Raw genomic sequence first — 20,291 nt, 5'->3', positions numbered from 1 at the left:
AGCCTGATGTGGGGCTCGATCCCATAACGCCGGGATCACGCCCTGAGCCGAAGGCAGACGCTTAACCGCTGTGCCACCCAGGCGCCCCGTGACCTTCATTCTCTCCTAGGGGATGGCTTTTCATGCCTCAGACAGCATGAGCTGTTGGGGGTCAGGGGAGTCTGGCTCTCCTGGCCAGCTCCACGCACAGCCCAGGCTCAAGCCCAGGAAACATCTTTGCTATGATCCTTCCAATTTGAGAACTTGGATTGGTTTCCTGCTAGAATTTCTATTTCCCTAAACTAGATCTGAACCATTTGCACTTGCTAAGATTTAATGCTATAATCTTCTTATCAGTTCTTTCGTTTTCTGCCAAAGTCAAGGTTAGGAGACCAGGTTTGCATACCTCCGCAGCATGACTCTGTGAGAAAGCAGTAGGATCGTGGAAATATAAAAACTTTTTATTCCAAAGTTCTTTTTCCAGATTATTATACTAACTTTGTGAAAATGTTAGTGGTTCCCTCTGGGCTTTTTTCCCCTAGAGCCCTCTCAAGGTCATTGCAGTCACGGCCATTGTTGATTAGTGGGAGGGCAAGTCTTTTTTTGGGAATTTGGATATTGTCCTGCATTATAGAGAAACTCAGAGGAAACCCGAATTCTCACTAATGTGGCTTCTTTCAGGGCGTGGGGGAGAAAAGGCTGTCGAACAAACTTGTACGAATGCAGAATCTCTCATTTACTGCGACACGTCTATGGATTTAAATTTGTAGCCCGGCTTTTCTCTATGATATAAAAAGAATTGTAGTCCAGACTAATTCAAAGAATGTGTGAGGAGCAAGACTTTGCTCCATTCTTGGAAACTCACAAAAAAGAACCTCTTTCTATATATAAATAAATCTTGGGAAACGCATCGAGCAGAAAAGCAAAAGAAAGTTACAGAATATGAGATCCAGACCCAAAAAAAAATCCCTCCTTAAATATCCCTAAGGGCTTATTTTGTGATAGTTTTTAGGATCGGCATTAGTCTGCTATAAGAATAGCCAGCGTCTTGCAGAAGGCACAAGTGCTGGGATTTAGAGAGAGAGAAGAAACCACCGATTCCCTGCTCAGAAGAGCTACTACCATTGTGGGTGCAGAGCAGGGACAAAGCAGGTGGTCTGTGGCTGGAATGCTTTCCAGCTGGGAGTTCATATGACGCCCAAAAAACCAATCCAGAAACCGTGGCAAATGAGCTCATGAACTAAACTGAAGCCCCCATCGCAGGACAGGGTGGCAGAGCCCTGAGCACGTCCCGGGACAGCGCTGGGCCGTGGCGACAGGTGGGATGCAGCCCTCCACAGCCCCCACGGCCTCGTGCCTGGGGCTTCTCATCCTGGCCTCTTGTTTGCTTGCCGACTGCAGATTCATCCCCGAAGCCTGGTCGGCCTGCACGGTTACCTGCGGCGTGGGGACCCAGGTGCGAATGGTGAGGTGCCAGGTGCTCCTGTCTTTCTCTCAGTCCGTGGCTGACCTGCCTGTGGACGAATGTGAGGGGCCCAAGCCAGCATCCCAGCGTGCCTGTTATGCAGGACCGTGCAACGGGGAAGGTCCGGAATTGACCCCAGAAGAGACAGATGGCCTCTTCGGCGGCCTGCAGGATTTTGACGAGCTGTATGACTGGGAATACGAGGGCTTCACCAAGTGCTCCGAGTCGTGCGGAGGAGGTAAGAAGGGGGACTCTGGCCCAGAGCCCCACCGTCTTCTTGTCCTATTTCTTTCTCCTCTCTCCCCGCAGGAGACTGGGTCACGTGACCGCCTCTGGTCCAGGAATGATAAGCAGGGGGAGGAGGGGAGGAGGCCTTCTAAGTGTGAAGCACGCTGAATGAAACACAGATGTATTTCTCCTTGGGCTCGAGTGGCGCTCACACCGTCAGCTGCGAGTGGCCAACACAACTCATGCTTTTACTTTCAGTTGTCATTCTGATGTTTTGCAATATATCCTAGTGCATCTGACTGAGAAACACAGTTGACGCTGACCTGGCAAGGCTCTCAACGTTCAGTTTTATTTATCCACGTCCTTGCTTCAGTGCATGTGGTATGGACCAAGGCCCAAGAGGACTAAACATTCTGCTCTTCCCCAGAATGAGTTCGAGTCCCCCTGATTCACTCAGCTGATTTCCCGAAGCAGTATCTCTTTACAAAGGGAAAAGGGTATAGAAAGGGCACTTAACACCTTGGTTACCTGGAACCGGAAAGGACTTAAAGGTCTGACCCCACCGCCATTTTACAGATGAGAAAACCAAGACCCAGAGAAGCTGGGTGACTTGAAATCACACAGCTAATGAGTGGCAGCTGGGATTAGGCCTGCCGTTGATCTGTTTCTCTGTCTAGAGTCTTTCCAGAACATCACGCTTCTTTAGAATTCCTGAAACTTGCTCCTTAGGAATATGATGTAACTAATGTTAAATGTGTCCATGTATACTAATCTGTTTCTTTAGGGATATTCCACAGTGATAACAGATTCAGCAATTCTTTATTTCAGTGTTTTAATGGGATTGTGGGAGGAGAGGAAAGCATTTAGGTCGACAATAAATTCTTCAAGATTATGATCTTTCTTACACTTTAGAAAATAAATCAGATTCATAATGCACTGCCTCCCACGTCTACCCCCAAGAGGGATTCTGATAGGTGAGGAAATGCTGGCAAATTTCCTGCCAGACCCCTCTCACTGGCTATGAGTAAACCCCTTCTGGCACGTTAGGGTTCTGCATTGCCCGTGAAGTTTCTCAACCGGTATCAAAAAAAATATTAAAATTATTCTCCAAAACTGTTTTCTAAACCATGACATTTTGGAAACTCTTTTAAAAAGGGGTCTCTTGTCATTATTGAGAATGTTCAAGCACATGTGCCCAAAATGTTCACATGCAGCTGAAAAGGAATGAGTAGTGGAACAAGTACATACTAGCAAAGAATCCGTTTTCTCCATCAGATCTTTTAGCAAGCATTTAATAGTTTTGACCTTGAGGTTCGTGTTTGTTTCTACGTCTTCCAGTTTCAAACCATGAAATTCTTAAGTGTTTTAATGGAGGGCCCTGTTATTTTTAAAACCTAAAATTTTCCATCTGATTCTGGAAGAGTTTCCTGGAACTCAGCTAATCTCTGTTCTTAAGGGGTTCTCCACACTGAGGACATCTTTTCTTCCATGCTTATGAAGGGAAAAGTATTAAATCAGCTTCGATGATCTCTGAGCCTGGGCAGGAGCTAAGTCAGGTGGCAAGACCACAGCCAACTGCCACAGTGGCTTCTTTCCAATACAATGAGTGACTCAAGAGTTCAGGTGGTGTGTGTTTATCCCCAATTGCCATGATCACCTGAATGGAACGATCATTATCTCTAGTGTAAAATGCATGTGCTTTGGGAAAAAAACAAAAACAAAAAACACTTGCCTTGTGGACTCTCAGTTATGGTTCTCAGTTACAAGGCAAGCCTGGAACTTTATGAGCAGATGGAAACACCAGATGCAGTCACGGAATAATAAATACTCAGATACCTTTATCTTTAAGATTCTAACCATTCTGCTGCTCAACCAGGGGTATAAAACTCAAAGTGTAGAGAGCCTGTGGAATGTTTTTAATTTCAAGTGTTTTCAGAAGATAACGGATTTGGAAATAAGATTTGGATGTTTGATATACAATTGATCTGTGCCTGTAGGAACTGAGCGCGTTTGTATAACATAAATTGCACATCCTTAATATCCAAGGCAGGGTAAAGTTACTGAAATGTCTTATGTCTTTAGCTGTCAGCAACCGTGCACACTTACCTACACTTGTGTAACTGTGCCAAGGTAATATATTTACACCTAAAATGTTAGAGTTGAAAATTCCAAAGTGGTGAAAATATGCTTGGGTTATATGGTCCATATGATGCCCATATGCACTAAAAGATCATTTCGCTCTATGGGACATGTATATTTTGAAGTCCGTGTTTGGCAGTAACATTGTATTATCAACTTTGATCTTTCGCCAAAATATAACCCACCAGGTTCTATATATTTTTAATCGTTCTTGCTGAAACCAACCAAAAACATGCAGGATTAACAGACAGATTTTAAATCAATTTTGGGTCGTAAGGCTGGTTGGCCTAATTTCACTGTCTTCCCTATCTCGGGAGCAGAAGCTGGATAGACTCAGAAGTAACCTTTCACCTAGCAAAGGTAGCAACCAGAAGGAACTGGTTAGTAATTCAGTTGGTGGCTGTGTTTCCCCAAGCTGTCATCAAATATCATGTAACAATTATGCTATTCTGGCAGATATAAACACTGAAAATCCCATTTTCTGGAAGATTGAGCCTGACCTGCTCAGATGTGTCCCGCGTCCCATCATCTCCTTGTTATATTTGAATTTCCCATATGTGAGCTAATAGGTGTGGTCAAGGACAGTGGCTTTGAACCTGCACAGCTTTATTATATTGAACTCCTAGATGGTAAAATCAACATTAAGATAGAGCTGAGGGAAAACTTGAAATTTACTTCGGCAACAAGGAAAGGTGACGTCTTTACCTGCCGCTCCCCTTCCTTATGGGTCCTCTGTCCTTTGCTTCTGTCAAGAAAGTAAAACTCAAAATCGTGAAGTACTATACTTAAGTATGTGGTCCGTGTTGTTTTAAGATGTCCTTCTAAGTGCGTATACTAGCCTGTTTGGAACGAGCACGCACGGATGAGCTAACTTCTCACATCCTGGCCCCGCTCTGCTGGGCCAAGTATGCTGTGACCTCACAGGTGAGGTTTCCACATGCCCTCCCTCCTGCAACCTCCCACACTCCCACACTCCCCAGCCCGCTCCCTCCTCACGCCTTCCCCCAGGCGTCCCTCTTGCACCTCCACTGGCCTAAACAGCACTATGCTTAGAATGCCCTGCCCTTGAGGCATTTTGTTCATCATGCCACAAAAATGTATCATGTGGTGATCACAGGGCTGGTCCCAGATACTCCTTAATTATGACAAAGCTCTGTCCTTAGTTTCCCTCAGCACCCCAGGCCCCACCTAAGAATGCCTAGGCAACTGGCCGCTATGGCAATGGCCATTTAACACGGTGTCGGAGGCCTAGTATTTTGTTTTATGGTATCTTAGATTCAAATTTAGTAACTCTGGAATGCTGCTTAATCTTGGCACTTAACCACCTCGGAGGTGATTTCTCTCTTGAGCTAGGATTTATTGGTTTGGAGTAATATAAATTTGTGTTCCACGTGTCTAAGAAAGGACTATACTGACGTCCTTCTAGAGACTTGAGCCCTTGCAACACTTGTTCTTTGCAGTCTGAGAAGGACCTACATTCTGCGATATAGGGAATCACAAAGTAGAAACAGAGCACCTCCCTCACACCTCCCCACACCCGAAGCACGTTCAAGGAGGGCAGGTGACAAGACCTGTCATCACTTCCTGCCGACCTCATTGACTCAATTTCAGAAAGTGTTCAGTAGCTGAAAAAAAACCCAAATATACTTTATTTTAGAGCGACATTTACAATCTCTTGAATATTGCCAGGTAGGCAAATGAATCGAAAACTTAATTTCTAATGTAACCACAGCTCTAGATTCTGTATGGAAGAGTTCATTTCATCCAGCACCTTGTCGTCATTACCTTAATAATGCCAGACTATTCCAGAGGGAAAGATCAGTGATGATTTCAACAATTTCTTGTGAAATGTTTTGCTATATCATCATACCATAAATTTCAAATGGCTCATCCCAGCTGCGACCAAGAGAGCAACACCCTGTCGCCAGCATCACAGAGTATGATGCAGTAGCTTGAATGTCTAGTACAAATCGCAAATGCTCTACTCTGAACTGGCCATGATATATTGAAATTTTGAAACTCATAAAAAGGTTAGAAAAGAGAAAAGTTACATTCATGGCATCAAGGTAAATACCATGACTGATTTTTTTAAATGTTTGATTCATCAGACTTCCGGGAAGAAAGAAAGAATCTGATTCAGATTCTGGCTTTAAAATGTCACTTTTTAGGGCACCTGGGTGGCTCAGTAGGTTAAGCATCTGCCTTCGGCTCAGGTCATGATCCCAGGGTTCTGGGATTGAGTCCCGTATCAGGCTCCCTCCTCCACAGGGAGCCTTCTTCTCCCTCTGCCTCTGCCTCTCTCTGTCTCTCATGAATAAAAAAGTCTTTAAAATGTCAGTTTTTAAATGGTGGTCTTGCTGAGTGACCTCAGTCCATGTCACATCACCTTACAAAGCATTAGGTTGTTGACTGGAGTGATAACTCCTTGGAGAAACATGGAGTAGACGGGAGGAGAGAAGCAGCAGGGCTAATAAGTGTGGGGCAGTCATACTATATTAGGTACTAATTGATAAAGCAAGACAGAAATAAGAATAAGAAAATGTGTATTTATAGATAAAACTAATTATGTGTGTTGTCACATACTTTACCAAAACCACATACAAATATTTAGCTCCAGATAGATATATTTAGATGCACATTTCTTTATATACACAGCTATGTGTGACTGAAAGCAGAATATCAAGAATGTCCTGTCTCGCCTCTTCCTTACACTGACTTTGCTGAAATGATCCCAGACAAATGTCGAGGTTATTCCCAAAGATCTCCAGCAGCTATAAGCAGTCTTTCAGTATTTTTAAAAACGTGAGTTCTGTCATTAAAAGCTCCAGTAATAAGACCCTGCCTCACCATGTATTAACTACGTGACCTTAGCAAGTCTTTCCACCTTTCTAAGCCTCAGTTTCCTTATCTGTAAAATGGTATAAAAATAGCGCTTACCTCATGGAGTTGTTGAGAGAATTGCATGGTGCATGTCACGCTCTCAGCATTGGCACCTGGCTCATAATGTACAACCCGTGGGTTTTGACTCTTACTATGACTGTGGGACCAGAATGCAATGTCTGGTCATTACTATACCCAGCTAAACATTTCCTTGCTCCATGAAGGTTTGCATAAGGGGTCCTGCACACCTCCTGAAAAGATTTGCCAGTAACTCTGTGCCAGTCACTGCTCAAACGCCTGTTTTCCTAGCTCTGTGTCAGAGACAGGCAAGCATCAGTGGGAACATTGTTTCCCGTGGATGTAGAAAAGATTGTGTTTCATGGATATAGTCATTGTGCACTTTGTCACTTTGTTCTCTTTCTTTGTTCCAAATTCCAAAGCCGCCCAGGTCACTAAAGAAATGAACTAGAATCAAAAGGAAACCAACGAAGATTGGAGTCCCCGGTGCAGGGCCCCAAGAGAACAGCAGTTTACAGACTATTGGATATTAAAACTCAGCTCTTGGCCTCCCTTCCAAATACAACAATCACCTGTTGATTAAAATATAATATGTAAAGTTCTTGGGGACATTTTTTTTTTTTTTGTCACCCTGCTCTCCTCCTGCATTAAATGATCACATCTCAGCTTTGGCAGCTCTATACGTTTGGTGGCATTTTTTTTTAAGCATTTCATCAGTACTCACGCAAGGTCTCCCATGAGGGAGGTTGCCCTCCTCAAGGGGCGTGTTTACAGAGGCACTAGCTCCCGAGTACTTTCTCCGGATGGAGCGATGCCTGCCAAGATGGGCAGCCCCGGGCTTCATGCAGCCAGAGTCCTACCAATCACAGAGGCCTCCCACCAGCTGCCTTGTCTACACTTCATCACCCCACACACGCCCACTCGGGCCTGACAGTGTGATTTGTGTGCAGGTGTCCAGGAGGCTGTGGTGAGCTGCCTGAACAAACAGACGCGGGAGCCTGCTGATGAGAACCTGTGTGTGACCAGCCGCCGGCCCCCACGGCTCCTCAAATCCTGCAGTTTGGATCCCTGCCCAGCCAGGTAAGGGGTGCAGTGGCTGCCCTGTTACCCAGGAGCGCGTTCAGAGAGGGGTGCCTCTGTCCATGGGCACGACCAGAACGCTTATTGTTCAAAACCCCATGTTTTGAAAACTAATTAGCATCAGTTCGAACTTTTAGTCAAATCCACTTAAATTTAATTGAAACCAGGGCTTTGCAATTCCAGCCCAATGGTCATGCTCAGGGTCCAGAAGGCTCCGTGCACTGAAATGAGCCCCGTGGCGTGACCAGAATGTACATGGGCTACACTGCCACTGTCTCTTGAAGGGGACGTGAAGCAACCACAGGCTTCAGGGTCTCTGCCACTTTGAGCCTGGGTCCCAAGCCCTCACACCATAGTAATGGATTGGCTCAGGGGTTGCAGGGGTAGAAGAAACTGAAGTGACTGGGTGGTATAATGGATCCCCTGTGAAATCTGTTTGCACACAGCACACAGATGCATTACAGCGTGCTCTGGAGTGTATGTGTGTCGTTCCACGTGCATAAAATCAATTAGAGCATTTCGTTGTTTGGTCCTGCCTGGGTCTCATTTTTACCCAACCTTGAGTCTTAGCTAATCAATCCAATCACTGGTTTAGTCCACACAATTTTATGGTGTCTTGAGAGACGTGCCTGCAGATACTTCTTTGGAACAAATCTCTGTGGAAGCTAAACCATCTTATCGATGAGTCTGGTTTCAAAGGGAGAGGTTTCAGGAAACAGAGCCAGACTTTCAAGTCTGCTGAGGGGATGAAGACTGTTATAAGATAAAGTCATATCCTAGATACAAAGAGGACTGCTGTTTCTGAACGATATTTCTTCTATTTCTACAAAGTAACATGGAAGAAGCAATGTGTTGCCTTTGGGAATTGACAATAATTTGCAGATGTGGCTTGTCTTATTTCTCAGTCAACAAAATGTCTTCCTTTGGAGGGCAGACTACAGGCCAGATCAGGGCACTTCTGCTGGTCAGAGATGTCCCATATATTGATCTGAATGGTGGGCCTGGTGTCCCTTTTCTGACACAGAAGTGAGGAGGGCCACTGGGGCCATCTTCTCCACAGCATCCAGAAAAACAGTCAGCCACTGCTTGGAGTAGCCCTCCACCCACAAGAACAGCAGCCAGTAAAATAGAGTCAAGGGTTAGACCCAGAAAAAACTAGATCCAGTGCATAGAATCCTGGGAAGCCTCTTTCTATCCCTGTTTGACGTGGTCCCACATCTCCAACCTAACCTCACAGTTCTCCGGTTGGGCAAGCCTAACTGCTTGGGCAAGGGATACTAACCCCTTCTGTTTGACTACATTATCCCCAAATTGGAAAAAGCAGAGTGGTTTTGGCATGGACAGCCTGTAAGGGCCTTGGCTAGGAGGTCTCCAGAGGTTCTCCTCCTAGCTTTGTCACCCACCAGCTGTGTGGCATTGGGCAAGATGACTGCCCTTTCTGTTTCCACATCTGCAAAACTAACAGGCCATATCTGAGGTCACCACATCCTGCTCAAATATCCCATGACTCTTTGTTAGTCTATAGGCAGACGCACTGAACAGCTACTGCTGTGGGCTGATAATTGATGTCATTTCTGTTCCGCTTATTTACCGTCACTTTAAAAACAAGCCTAAGTGTCTAACCACATTCCGGGTTGTAATGACATCCAAATGCTCTGATGGGCTGAGGAGTCAGCACCCGGGACCAGCTGAAGATCTTGTGGGATTCTCAGCCACTAAACCCAATCCTTCCCAGGCAGCAGAAGGAATAGGACACAAGGTGTTACTTCCCATCCTCAAAGTACTGAGCACGGTTAAATTAGATGAGCTTAATTTACTCTACGACCTTTATATTGACTCCCAGACAAGGACTCTTGTTAGGCTTAACTTTATTGCATTTGCTCCAGATAAACTCAGTGCTTTGATCTTCTACCAACCAGTTGTCAGACTGACAGGCAAGACTTCTCTTACAGGGCACAGCCAGGGGTTTCTTGGGCCAACCATCCACAGCTGAGTGCTTGTAGACTGATACTAATTAAAACAACAGAGGGGCCAATGTACAGTGGCCTGAGATGACTCACTGTCTTCATCTCGTGTCAAAGAGCCAAAGTCAGATTTTCATCTTAAAAATGAGAGACATACAGAGGTGCATCTCCTGTGAGATATTTCAGTATGATGCCGGGGAAAAAACATCTCTCATTTGGAAAGTAGGTGTAAGATGTGCACAGAAGAAAAAATGGGTTTGGTAGGGACATAAGAGAGTATCGTTTTCCCAACCACCTTCTAGAAGTTTCAGTGTCGAGTAATTTAAATCTTTAATTCACAATTCTTATTGTGCATGGATGAGTGTTCCCTGCACATTTTAGGGTGTCCTCTGATGGGCTCTTGGTCTCTGCTGGTGTCCATGTGTTCAAAACACCATAACATTTTCTCTGGGACAAACAGAAATGATGTTTCTAGTCTTGATCACTGGGTGTACGTCTCTGAGAGGTGGCTGCTGGTTAAGAGAAGTAGCTTTCCCAGGCATTTGTCAGGGAGCCACTTTTCCTCTCATGTGTGGTCAGAGGTATCCAATCACACGAAGAATGCCATAGGTCTAGAGGGCATGTCCCATCGAGCTGTCTTTCTGAGTTTAAATGTACCTTCTCCTGACTTACTCTATGTGGATGGCAGGGCTGGTATCAGAAGCACGTGTCCAACTTTCTCCAGGTTTAGACAGATGCAGTCTCCCACCCAGCTATCCACGGCAACAAGGGTATTTTCAAGCTGGAGGTATTCTGATTGTTGCAGGGTGTGTGTGTGTGTGTGTGTGTGTGTGTGTGTGCACATGCACACGTGCGCAGATAAGTGTGGACTGCCTGCATTTCTAGGGTGCTTTAAAAAAATAGTAGTTACCTATTGAGGACTATATTTTAAAGTCCTCGCTATCAGCTATGTGACCAAATCCTCTGTGGAAGTAGCAGGTGGCATAATGTTTGACACATAGCAGGTGCTTATTGTTTCTTGAATACACAGGCATAACGGATAGGACCAAATGGATAAGGAGTAATATTTAGATCTGAGTATTAACGATAGCTGGGAAGACACCAGTGCTATCTCTGCCATCCACCTATCCCCTCTCTTCCACCCACAGATGATGCTGGAAGTGCCATTTTTAGAGTCCCTTCCATAGCTTTAAGGCTGTAAATACCAATTCAAAATCTAAATAGACTTAGGATAAGTAATCCTTTATATTAGTAGCCATGGATAGCACAGTCTCCCCAAAAGAAAAGTAAGAGGACAAGCTTTAATTGAGGAGAGATGGACATAATGGAAGTTGAGTGAATTGTTAGCATTACCCAGGGAGCAGTTTGTCAGGAGAGATGGAAAGTAGTCTATCTCCCTTAACAACCGTGCCTAAAATTGGCAAGAAGAAATTAGGACCATTTTTACCCGTGATCTGACAATGAGAATATTGCATCAACGTTGATAGCAAAGAGGCTATAATTACAAGGAAGAAAAAATTATTTTAATTACCTTTACCACCATCTGAGTAATTTGTCTCTAGAAGCCCCTCCACCCTGCTCACCTTCATGGGTGGGTTAGACTAGTTTAAGGGAGAAATGTCCAAAAAGGATGGAAAATCAGTCATTAGGAAAGAGGTTGGCCTCCTTTTCCCAATAAGAAAGCTTTCTGAGTATTATAATTATGAAGTTATTATACATGAATATTCTCAGTCTTTAAAAGTCAAACATAGCAGAAGTAATCAAGGAAGAAAGACATATGTCCCCTTCTCACCACCATGCTTCACAGTTCCAGAACCTTCTGCCCAGAGATAACCACTGTTAGTACTTTGGTACATACCTTTCCAGATCCTTTTCTATGACTATATACACATATATGAGCATGAACAAATATGTAAGGTTTTCTTCCCTTTGGATCACATTATATATATTACTTGGCAACTTAATTTTTCATTTACTAATACATACTAAAAATCTTTCCCATCCCTGAGACCACCAAAATAAAAACCAGAAGATAGATTTCGACCTGTGTTCAGATACTGCTCTGTTATGTTTAACTATATGACCTGTAAGAGCTTATATACCTTTTGGGGTCCTCACATTCTTCATCTCTAAGATAGGATCATTGTGGGAACTTAGAAGAATTCTCTTTTTCTTCTCTTTCATTTCTTGGCGAGAAATACTTCTAGTTTGAAATAAAACATTTTTTGTATTCAGGACTTCAATTTGATTAGATTTTCTCTATTATTCAACGAAGTCTTAATAATTAAGTTTTACTGACCCTCTCCCTGGTTTATACTAGCAATGACATGAACAGCCGAAGGAAAGCCAGAAAGCACTACCTTTAAAAAAAAAAAAAAGAGCATGACTGTTATTAATTATAAGCATTTGATAGCTTGGCCAGTGTGTGTTGAAAAGATTTGGTAAACGTACGTGGAGGAGGGGAAAGAAGTAAGCAGTGAAAGCCAGATGGCTGAAAATGAAGGAAATTCCAGGCAATTTCTGCAGCTTTGTTCTAACATACTTTTTAAACTAAACTTTTATTTCTGTGCAACAGAGAACAGCTGAGTGGTGCAGAATAGATAAACAGCGAAGGGGGGGGGGGAAGCCCATAATTCCAGGAACAGGACTTGGTTTCTGCCCCTCGCCCCAACCCCAGTCTCTTTTCTCAGACCTCGGGTGGTTCCTCGAACCAGCAAGACCTATAAAAGAAGTTTGAGAATCCCTGCTTGAGACGAGAGAGTTAAGAAAAACGTCTTAAAGGTCACAGAGTCTCCTGTTTAAGGGCAAACTTCAGAATGCCTATTTTATTATATACTAACAAAATCCATGCGTACTAGCAGCCAATGATTTCCAATTTCTAATTTTCTTTTATATTGGCTGAAAATGGCTAGAGCAGAAGGTGTTGCCTTTTTACACAACCATGTCTTAATTTATTTGATGGCGCTTTCGAAGTTTTGCAGGCACCTTCCCCTTTGACAACTTGTTTTAAGGGTTACTGTTTCAACATGCTCTCCAAATATTGGTTTATCTTCTGCTGTGTTCCCAAAGTTTCCATATGCTGTGTTTTGGCTCTGTCCGTACCAACTTGTAAGCACTTAAAGCAAAAGCACGCCAAAGCTCACTGGCGTCCACAGAAATCGAGTCCAGATTTGAAGGCCATATTCAGGCGCCTTTGGAGAGTTAATGCTATTACTGTCGTCATCCTCCTTGGTAACTCCAGATCCATAATTACACCGTCTCTCTCTTTTCTTCCACTGATGGACAAGTTACAACAGAGGAACCTGCCAAGACCTGTTTCTTAACTATTGGACCTGATTGGCCCAATGGCAGCCTTGGTTATTTCTCTCCCCGGGAATGTGTTGGCCCGGTGATCAGAATCATTCCCAGCAGCATTTTGACATCAACAAGGATAAACGTCACATGTATGCTCACCTCAGGGTTTCAATCTCCATTCCTCATGAAGAGAGCCCTTTCCATGGTTGCACACCACCTCTTATTTCAACCTCCAATCTCCGTGAAATGAGCTTTGATGGTATTAGAAACTGTTTTGCGTGCATAGACTTAGTCATTTGCATGAATCAGGGGTAAAAATCAAGGGATCAAACCTTCCCATCATGTCACCTGAAAGCACAGATGACTCGTTTGAAAAGATAGAAACATCAGCTTTAGGAAAATCCTTTCAATTCTGTCCTGAAAGAGAGGCTTTCCTGGCCTCATAGTTTCCTAGGCCACATAGTTCTGCCTGGACTCTGGGAAAGTCCTTATACAGACCATTGATTGAGGTTAACCTTCTGCGCGCGCACGCACACACACACACACACACACACACACACACACAAATATGGCGGAAAATGTTTTATATCTCAATTTAGTAGAAAATGAAAGTGCGCTAGGCATCTTCAGGTAAAACGGTCTGCTTGTATTTGGCCCTCAGAGATGACTGGAAGACAAAATCTGTGACAGTTAGGGGAGGAGGAAGATTTCAAAACAGTGACTGCTGTGAATGTGGCAAGCACAGGGTTGTGTGGGAGCATGAGGCTGAGGGAAGGCTTCCTGGAGGAGGTGATGCCTGTGCTAAATCGTAAGGCATAAGTAGGCATTGCCTGAGGGGAAGAAGAGAGAAGAGAGATGTTGCAGGCAGAAGGAAGGCATGAGCGGGAGGGAAAGGCAAGAGTGGAAGCTGGTATTAGAGGGCCAGATCCAGGATAGCCCGGTAGGCTAGGTTAAGTTCTTCGAACTTTATGTCCTAGAGGCCGTGGAGAGCCATTGGAGGGAGTTACACAGGGAGAGCAGAATAGTCAGATGTGCTTGGAGAAAGATGACTGGCTACTCACCCAACAGAACGGAAGTGCTAACGGTGGCTAGCTTGTATTTTCTGATCGGCACCTGTACTTTTTCTCTTGTAGAGTCACAAATAGTGTGCTCTTTGTGGTCTACACCGCCACATTTTCCCTGAGAGTAGTAACGACCTCTTGCCTGGGGTATGTTAGCATTTTCTGTGCTCCCACAATCAATCTAGTGTAACGTGGACTCAGCCTGTCCACCTGGCAGGAGGCTAGAGCCCCAGGCAAGGGTACCGTGAAGGAAGAAATGAGAGGAACAGCTGGAAGGACTGAAGTAACTGGATGTTCCCTAGGTCCTTCCAGCTCTAACCCTGTGTGAGCCTTTGAAGGTAATGATAATTATCCACAGAACTGAAGCTTTTCAAGAACAAAAAAAGTGAATTCTTTTGGGAAAATACCTTGAGTCAAATTTAAGTGTTGAAGATAAAGCAATTCTGTTAGTCAAAAAAAAAAAAGGAACTGGCCTTAACTATAAATTAAGGAGCCACAAGAAGTCTGTAGGGACCAAGACTTAGATTTCTGTAAGAAAAATGTAGGCAAACACACGCAGGAAGCAAAGATAGCGGAACACTGAAATGATGAATGTTTTTAAAGTATTTCAGTGGTGTGTGTCCATGTGTAAAAGAATAGATAATATTCTGCATCCCTCGGTTTAGAATTTTATAGTGCCCTTTAAGATAATGAGAATTTCTCTTCATTCAGCCTCCATAAGACAAATTTATTGAATGCCTATTTTGCACTGGGCATTGTGCTGAGGACACAGTGATGAAAAAACCCACTTTGTTCCCTGAAGCAGAATTTGAGGAATGGTCCTGAAGAAGCCATTGCATATTTCTTATCATGGCTACTTTTAAGTGCTGCCCTTCTAAAGATAGTTATTAAACTAAACATCCTCTCACGTTCTTCTCTGTTCCAAGAGCTGACGTATATGAACCAGTCATCAATCCCATTGCGTGTAAGACCATGAGGATGGAAATATCACCACCTGATAGCTCCCTGTTGTAGATAGGGTGATGAGACAATGGAGTTTTACAGTTCACAAACCTTCCAGCTTACAAATCAATCAACAGCAGTAGAGTGGAAACTCCCAAAGTAAATCTTTTTCACTTTTTTTTTTTTTTGCCTTTTCCTATAAACCAGCGTTTCTAAAGTCTGAAGTAATAATATAAGGGCAATCAATAATTTGGCCAACATTTTGAAATGAGAATTATTGCTGCCTAAGTGTACCCAATGCCCTCTTTGGAAACTTTGAACGAAGGCCTCATGTGCAATTTGAGATGGTGAACTTTTCTACGACCTTAGTGTTAGAAATCTGCTATGTTACTATGTTCCTTAAACTTGGAAAACAAAGAAGTAGGAACAAGACTTAAGAAAGAGATAGAGAAAAAGAGATGTTTAAGCAACATAAAAATGAAGGACTGAGAAAGAGAATGGCCGGATTTGTGCCCAGTAACCTGCAGGATCCATTTGGGAAACAGTTCATCCTTCTGGAAACATTATTCTTGTCATGGCACCAGCCCAAGATCAGGCATTAGGTTATCTGCCATGGTTACAGAAAGATCTGTCACAGAGCAGAGCTCAGCCAACTTTCCTGTGGTGAATCATTGTTCTTCCTTCAAACCTGTCTTTACCATTCCTTTTTTTCTTCGTCATTTTGTCTAATTATCTTTACCGGGGCTTCAACGAATTTCTGTATTTGTGTTAGTGACACACTGAAGCTTAGAATGGTCGCCATTGGATTAACAGAGCTCCCAGACCCACCAGATGCTCATCGCTTTCTCATGGAGCTTTTTATTTCACTTATGCAGTGACTGTCCTTGAGGCCTAGATAGACATGGACACAGGCTATAGGCTGCATTCTAGAACAGCTGAATGTGGTGTGTTCTCCATAACTCACTGCTGTTGACCCTGGATCCTGAGTGGGTGGACATAACTGCCTTCCTGGCTGGCCAGAGATAGCTCCACAGGTGATTCGAAGAGCCAAAAATGGCCTTCTACCCTGGTTGCATCGAACCTGACACTTGTTCAACTATCAGTTATGTTGTTAAATACCAATGGTTTCCTTTGATGCCTCTGGGAGAGGTAGCTCGTGATCATCTTAGCATAACATATTTTTTTAATCAGACGCCATATTTTTTCTAATAGGAATCTTGGTAATAAGGGAACTTGACTTCAGGATAAAAACCAAAAGGAAACTCGGTGATGCCAAAACTCAGTATTCCCCACCAGGAAGAGGAAGACTGCCTGGAAGAAGGGAGAAATCATACGTTTAGAGATCAGACAGATTTTGGCCTCCTCTTTTGCTTTGTGGCATTAGGCTGGCTACTTTAACCTTTCTAAGCCTGGCATGTCCTTAACTGTTAAACAATGATCATTGTCCAAACCACAGATGGTTGTAAAGAAGATCACCTGTGTGAAACACTCATCCAGTTCCTACCTCATGTAATAGACACTCCAAACAATAGGAGTCTTCCATTCCTCTTAGATCCCTGTGCAGGAAACCATACAATATAAGAAAGCCTTTGTATTTATTTTATATCCATTACAGTTTATTCCTTGAACTTTCTTAACCAGCTAGTGTAGGAGCAGAGCAAAGGGGAGGGAATAGCTAGAACTTAGCTTCAAGCCGGGTTTCTTAGGTGGCTCTGGAGCAAGAAGCAGAGCAGCTGGTTCTCATGAATTCCACCAAGACTACCAAAGGTAGCAGCTGTTGGGACATTCCATTTCACTTAACACCCAATCCAGTAAGGTGTGTTTTTTTCTAAGAACAGTAATGGGATGATGAAGTGGGAGCAGGGGAGATAGAGTCCAAATATTCCTAAAAAGTTAATATCCTATATAATATGATTGAAGCAAGTCAGACCTGTGGGCAAGGGAGGTGTGAGTCCTGGAAATGAGCAGCTGTGTCCTTATGGTCAGAAGGGCCTTTAATGAGTCAGGAAGAAATCAGGAAGCTTGTATAAATAATGTTATTCCTAACCAGTTGTCTCCTCAAATACTTGTGGAAAACGAAGATGGAAGAAACATTTTTTTTGAAAAAGTGAAGGAAAGAAGTAAAATCCAACCCAGGGTACAGATAAGGTAGAGGGCATCTTGTCCCTACATCCTTGCTAACCTTCGCAGGCCATCCTTGAACAAGGTAGGCTTTCCCTAACAGCTTCCATTTTGGGGAGCTTACAATATCCCAGGCACTGTGTTCATCACTTTACGTACATTATTTCATCTCATTTTCCCTGTGGTTTTATGAAGACTTACTATTCCTATCCTAACTTTACACCTGAGGAAACTGAGTCTTAAGAGGGGTCATGTAACTAGCTGGTGGCAGGTTCCCATTTGGAACAAGCTATTGTTTATTTCCAAAGCCATTACAAAGGGCTCGTGATTCAATCCTTGCCTCTATTAATGATGTTTATACATCCTCCACCCTGTCCTTCCATCCCTCCCTCCAACCCTTTAACGACGCCTCCCTCCCTTCATCCGTCCATCCCCTATCTTATTCTAGGCATGGGAATTACCACAGTGAAAAAAACCAGTCCTCTAGTCCCATAGAAGTTTATAACCTAGGGAAGATCACAAACAGGTTAACAAGCACTTCTTTATCTCCAGCAGGTAAGTTTCATCTCATACTCTCAGTTGCCAAGGATAGAAGTAGACTCGCTAGTGCTTAAGGGACAGTGAGAAGTTTATTACAGCACACACTTCTCAGGGCAAAGCCAATACATAGGAAATGAAACATGCTAAAAGAGAGACTGAATAGACCTGAAGTGAATTTCTAAAAATCCAGACTGTGTCATTAGGCAAAGCACTCAGTTCCTTAAAAAAAAAAAATTATAAAGAAATATGAATTCATTCAGAGAGATGCAGCCTAGACTTGTGAATCTGGAAGCCATTGGTGGCTATCTGAGAGCCTTGCATCTACTACTAACAACCACTGGCTTAGTTTATGTTTAGCTGATGGCCTGTTCATGTTATAAATGACCAACACCATTGCTCTTTTATACATGTGTGTGCGTGTCTCTTTCCCCAGTGCAATCCTGGGTCCCTGACTCCTTTTCTATGATACTGTCTCCTTTAACTCTTTCCTAGCACCTCTTTTCTCTCCCCACCCCCAGACTTAATTCTAATTACCTTGCCCTCTAACTACCCAAAACCCCAGATGACCCTTCTCTACCACTTGTGCAGGGCCCCAATTCTTTCAACCCTTTTTCTCCCACCCACCTTCCATTTATTCGTTTCAACTCAAGAATTAGGAAAACAAAAGTACTTAAGCTAATTCACACTAAAGTGTAAGTGACTGATCCCAGTCACTCATTCCAGCCTTAAAAGCATGGGCATGGGAGTATAAAATCAGAGATAATATCGGTTCATACAGTTTACTCACTCATTGGCCTTGGCAGGTGGTTTAACTTTTCAGACTCCAGTTTATCTTTAACTCAGGTAATTGTTGTGAGGATATGTATATTAAGTGCTTAGCATAGTTTTCAGCACATATTAAGTACTCAGTACTTAGTAACAGGTATTAGGTGTGTTTTTTGTGGGGTTTTTTCCCTCTGTAAAAAGTTGTGCTTGGTTTGGAGGATGCCGGCAATGTGTGTGCATTTTAGAGAACTAGGTCTCTCACCTTTTTTTTTTCCTGAAGGAAGCACAGACAAACTGCCTAGTGTAAGCCACAAATACCGAACAGCTGTTGTCTGGAACACTGATAGAAGTTATTTAATTCAGATCAGGGAAAGGGACCCAGAAAAGGTGACCACTGAGCTGAGTCTTTGTTCTTATAGATGTTAAAGTATTTTTTCCTGAAATTCTGATTAAACATGTAATTGTATACTAATTGGATATTCCTTGTAAGGTCCCAATTCAGGTATTTCGAAGGCCTTTGGGGCAGTTTTGTGTCCTGCCTTTCAGTCCCCTTTCAGTCTTCCAGATAAGCCTAAAAAGGCTTGATTCCTCTGTATGATAAAAGTGTCTCTGTTTGCTCTCAATTAATTACCAGGGAGCTGATACATTTATGTCCCATAACCACATAATACAATAGCAATGTGCCAACTGTTTAAAATAGGCCAGATTAATTTACTACCAGCTTTATTGAATCTCTGTCCCTATGAGTAATACTGGAACTTCAAGCCTGACTATCTATCTGTAAGTTCCACGTCCTCTCCAAGGTACCATGCTACCCTCAGACAGCCCCGATGGCTCAGGATTTTTGAGAGAAGACCTAGGATAGAAGGCATTGTGTTTGTGCTGGATCTTCAGGCAGTGGTGGGGAACTACGGAAAACAGAAGGACCACTTGGCTCATATGGTCCCTGCCATTTCCCTCAGTTGTAAATTCAAGGTTAAGAACTCTTGGGTTAGACAGTTTTGCAAAGTTCCCTGAGTTCTGTGCAACTTGGTGTTTCATAAATACAAGATACTGAGTTATTACTCTCTGTTATTTCTTCTTTTAAGCCACCACTTCATCTCTTGCCAGGTGAGATATTTCAGAGGGTTGGTTTTCGGGGCCCCGCTGTCTGATCAGTCCTCCAAACGCTTGTTGTGCAGATGCCATCGGAAAATTTGCTTAGCACACAGAGACAGCAGCATTACAGAGAAACCTCAGTTTGGGAACTGACCCTCAAACTGTTTTGCGATTTAAAGAGTAAACACAAGAGAAATTTATACTCTGGACTTGGTAAAAGCCCACATGCCCAACATGGTTTCTCCTTTATTAGAGTCAAAAGTATATGTGGGAGGACTCTGTAGACCATTGCTGAATATGTCCAGGGTGCTCTTTGAGAAGTTGAATTACAGTTCCTAATGACAGAAAATGAACCTTACACATCACGGATGCATTTACCAGGGAAATCTCCTAGGATTAAAAAAAAATCTCTGTGGGTGGTCTATTGTCCACCCCACCCCCACCCCACCATACTTGTCCTGCCTCCACTCCTTCCCCAGATGAGCAACCCAGCAAAATCAAAGATTGCAATGCTCACGGCATGTACAATTTTAAGCTCTTTTAAGCTGTGGAAAATCACAGAAGGAAACTGTTATAAGCAAGGTATTTATTGATGTAAAATTCACCACAACTAGACAGATACCATTTATCAATGTTCTTTTTGTGAGGAAAATGATGCCAGAATTATAATGTGGGGGAGAGGCTGATATGCCAGATCTTCCTCACAAGATGCACCCC

General features: G+C 43.3%; 1 protein-coding gene across 3 annotated transcripts in view; it reads left to right on the top strand.

Moving 5' to 3' along the window:
• Nucleotides 1–20,291, top strand: part of ADAMTSL1 (ADAMTS like 1) — an 874,799-nt gene that overhangs the window by 690,519 nt on the left and 163,989 nt on the right. For all 3 annotated transcript variants that reach the window (XM_087869620.1, XM_087869619.1, XM_045780274.2), the window contains 2 exons: nt 1,381–1,682; nt 7,660–7,789. In XM_087869620.1, the coding sequence (XP_087725746.1) occupies nt 1,381–1,682; nt 7,660–7,789 (432 nt within the window). The remainder of the gene's footprint in view (nt 1–1,380; nt 1,683–7,659; nt 7,790–20,291) is intronic.

Source organism: Ursus americanus, chromosome 18 (assembly GCF_024610735.1).
Source record: "Ursus americanus isolate L20-20 chromosome 18, mUrsAme1.1.p, whole genome shotgun sequence".
Taxonomy (NCBI): domain Eukaryota; kingdom Metazoa; phylum Chordata; class Mammalia; order Carnivora; family Ursidae; genus Ursus; species Ursus americanus.
This window is presented reverse-complemented; position numbering and strand designations above follow the sequence as displayed.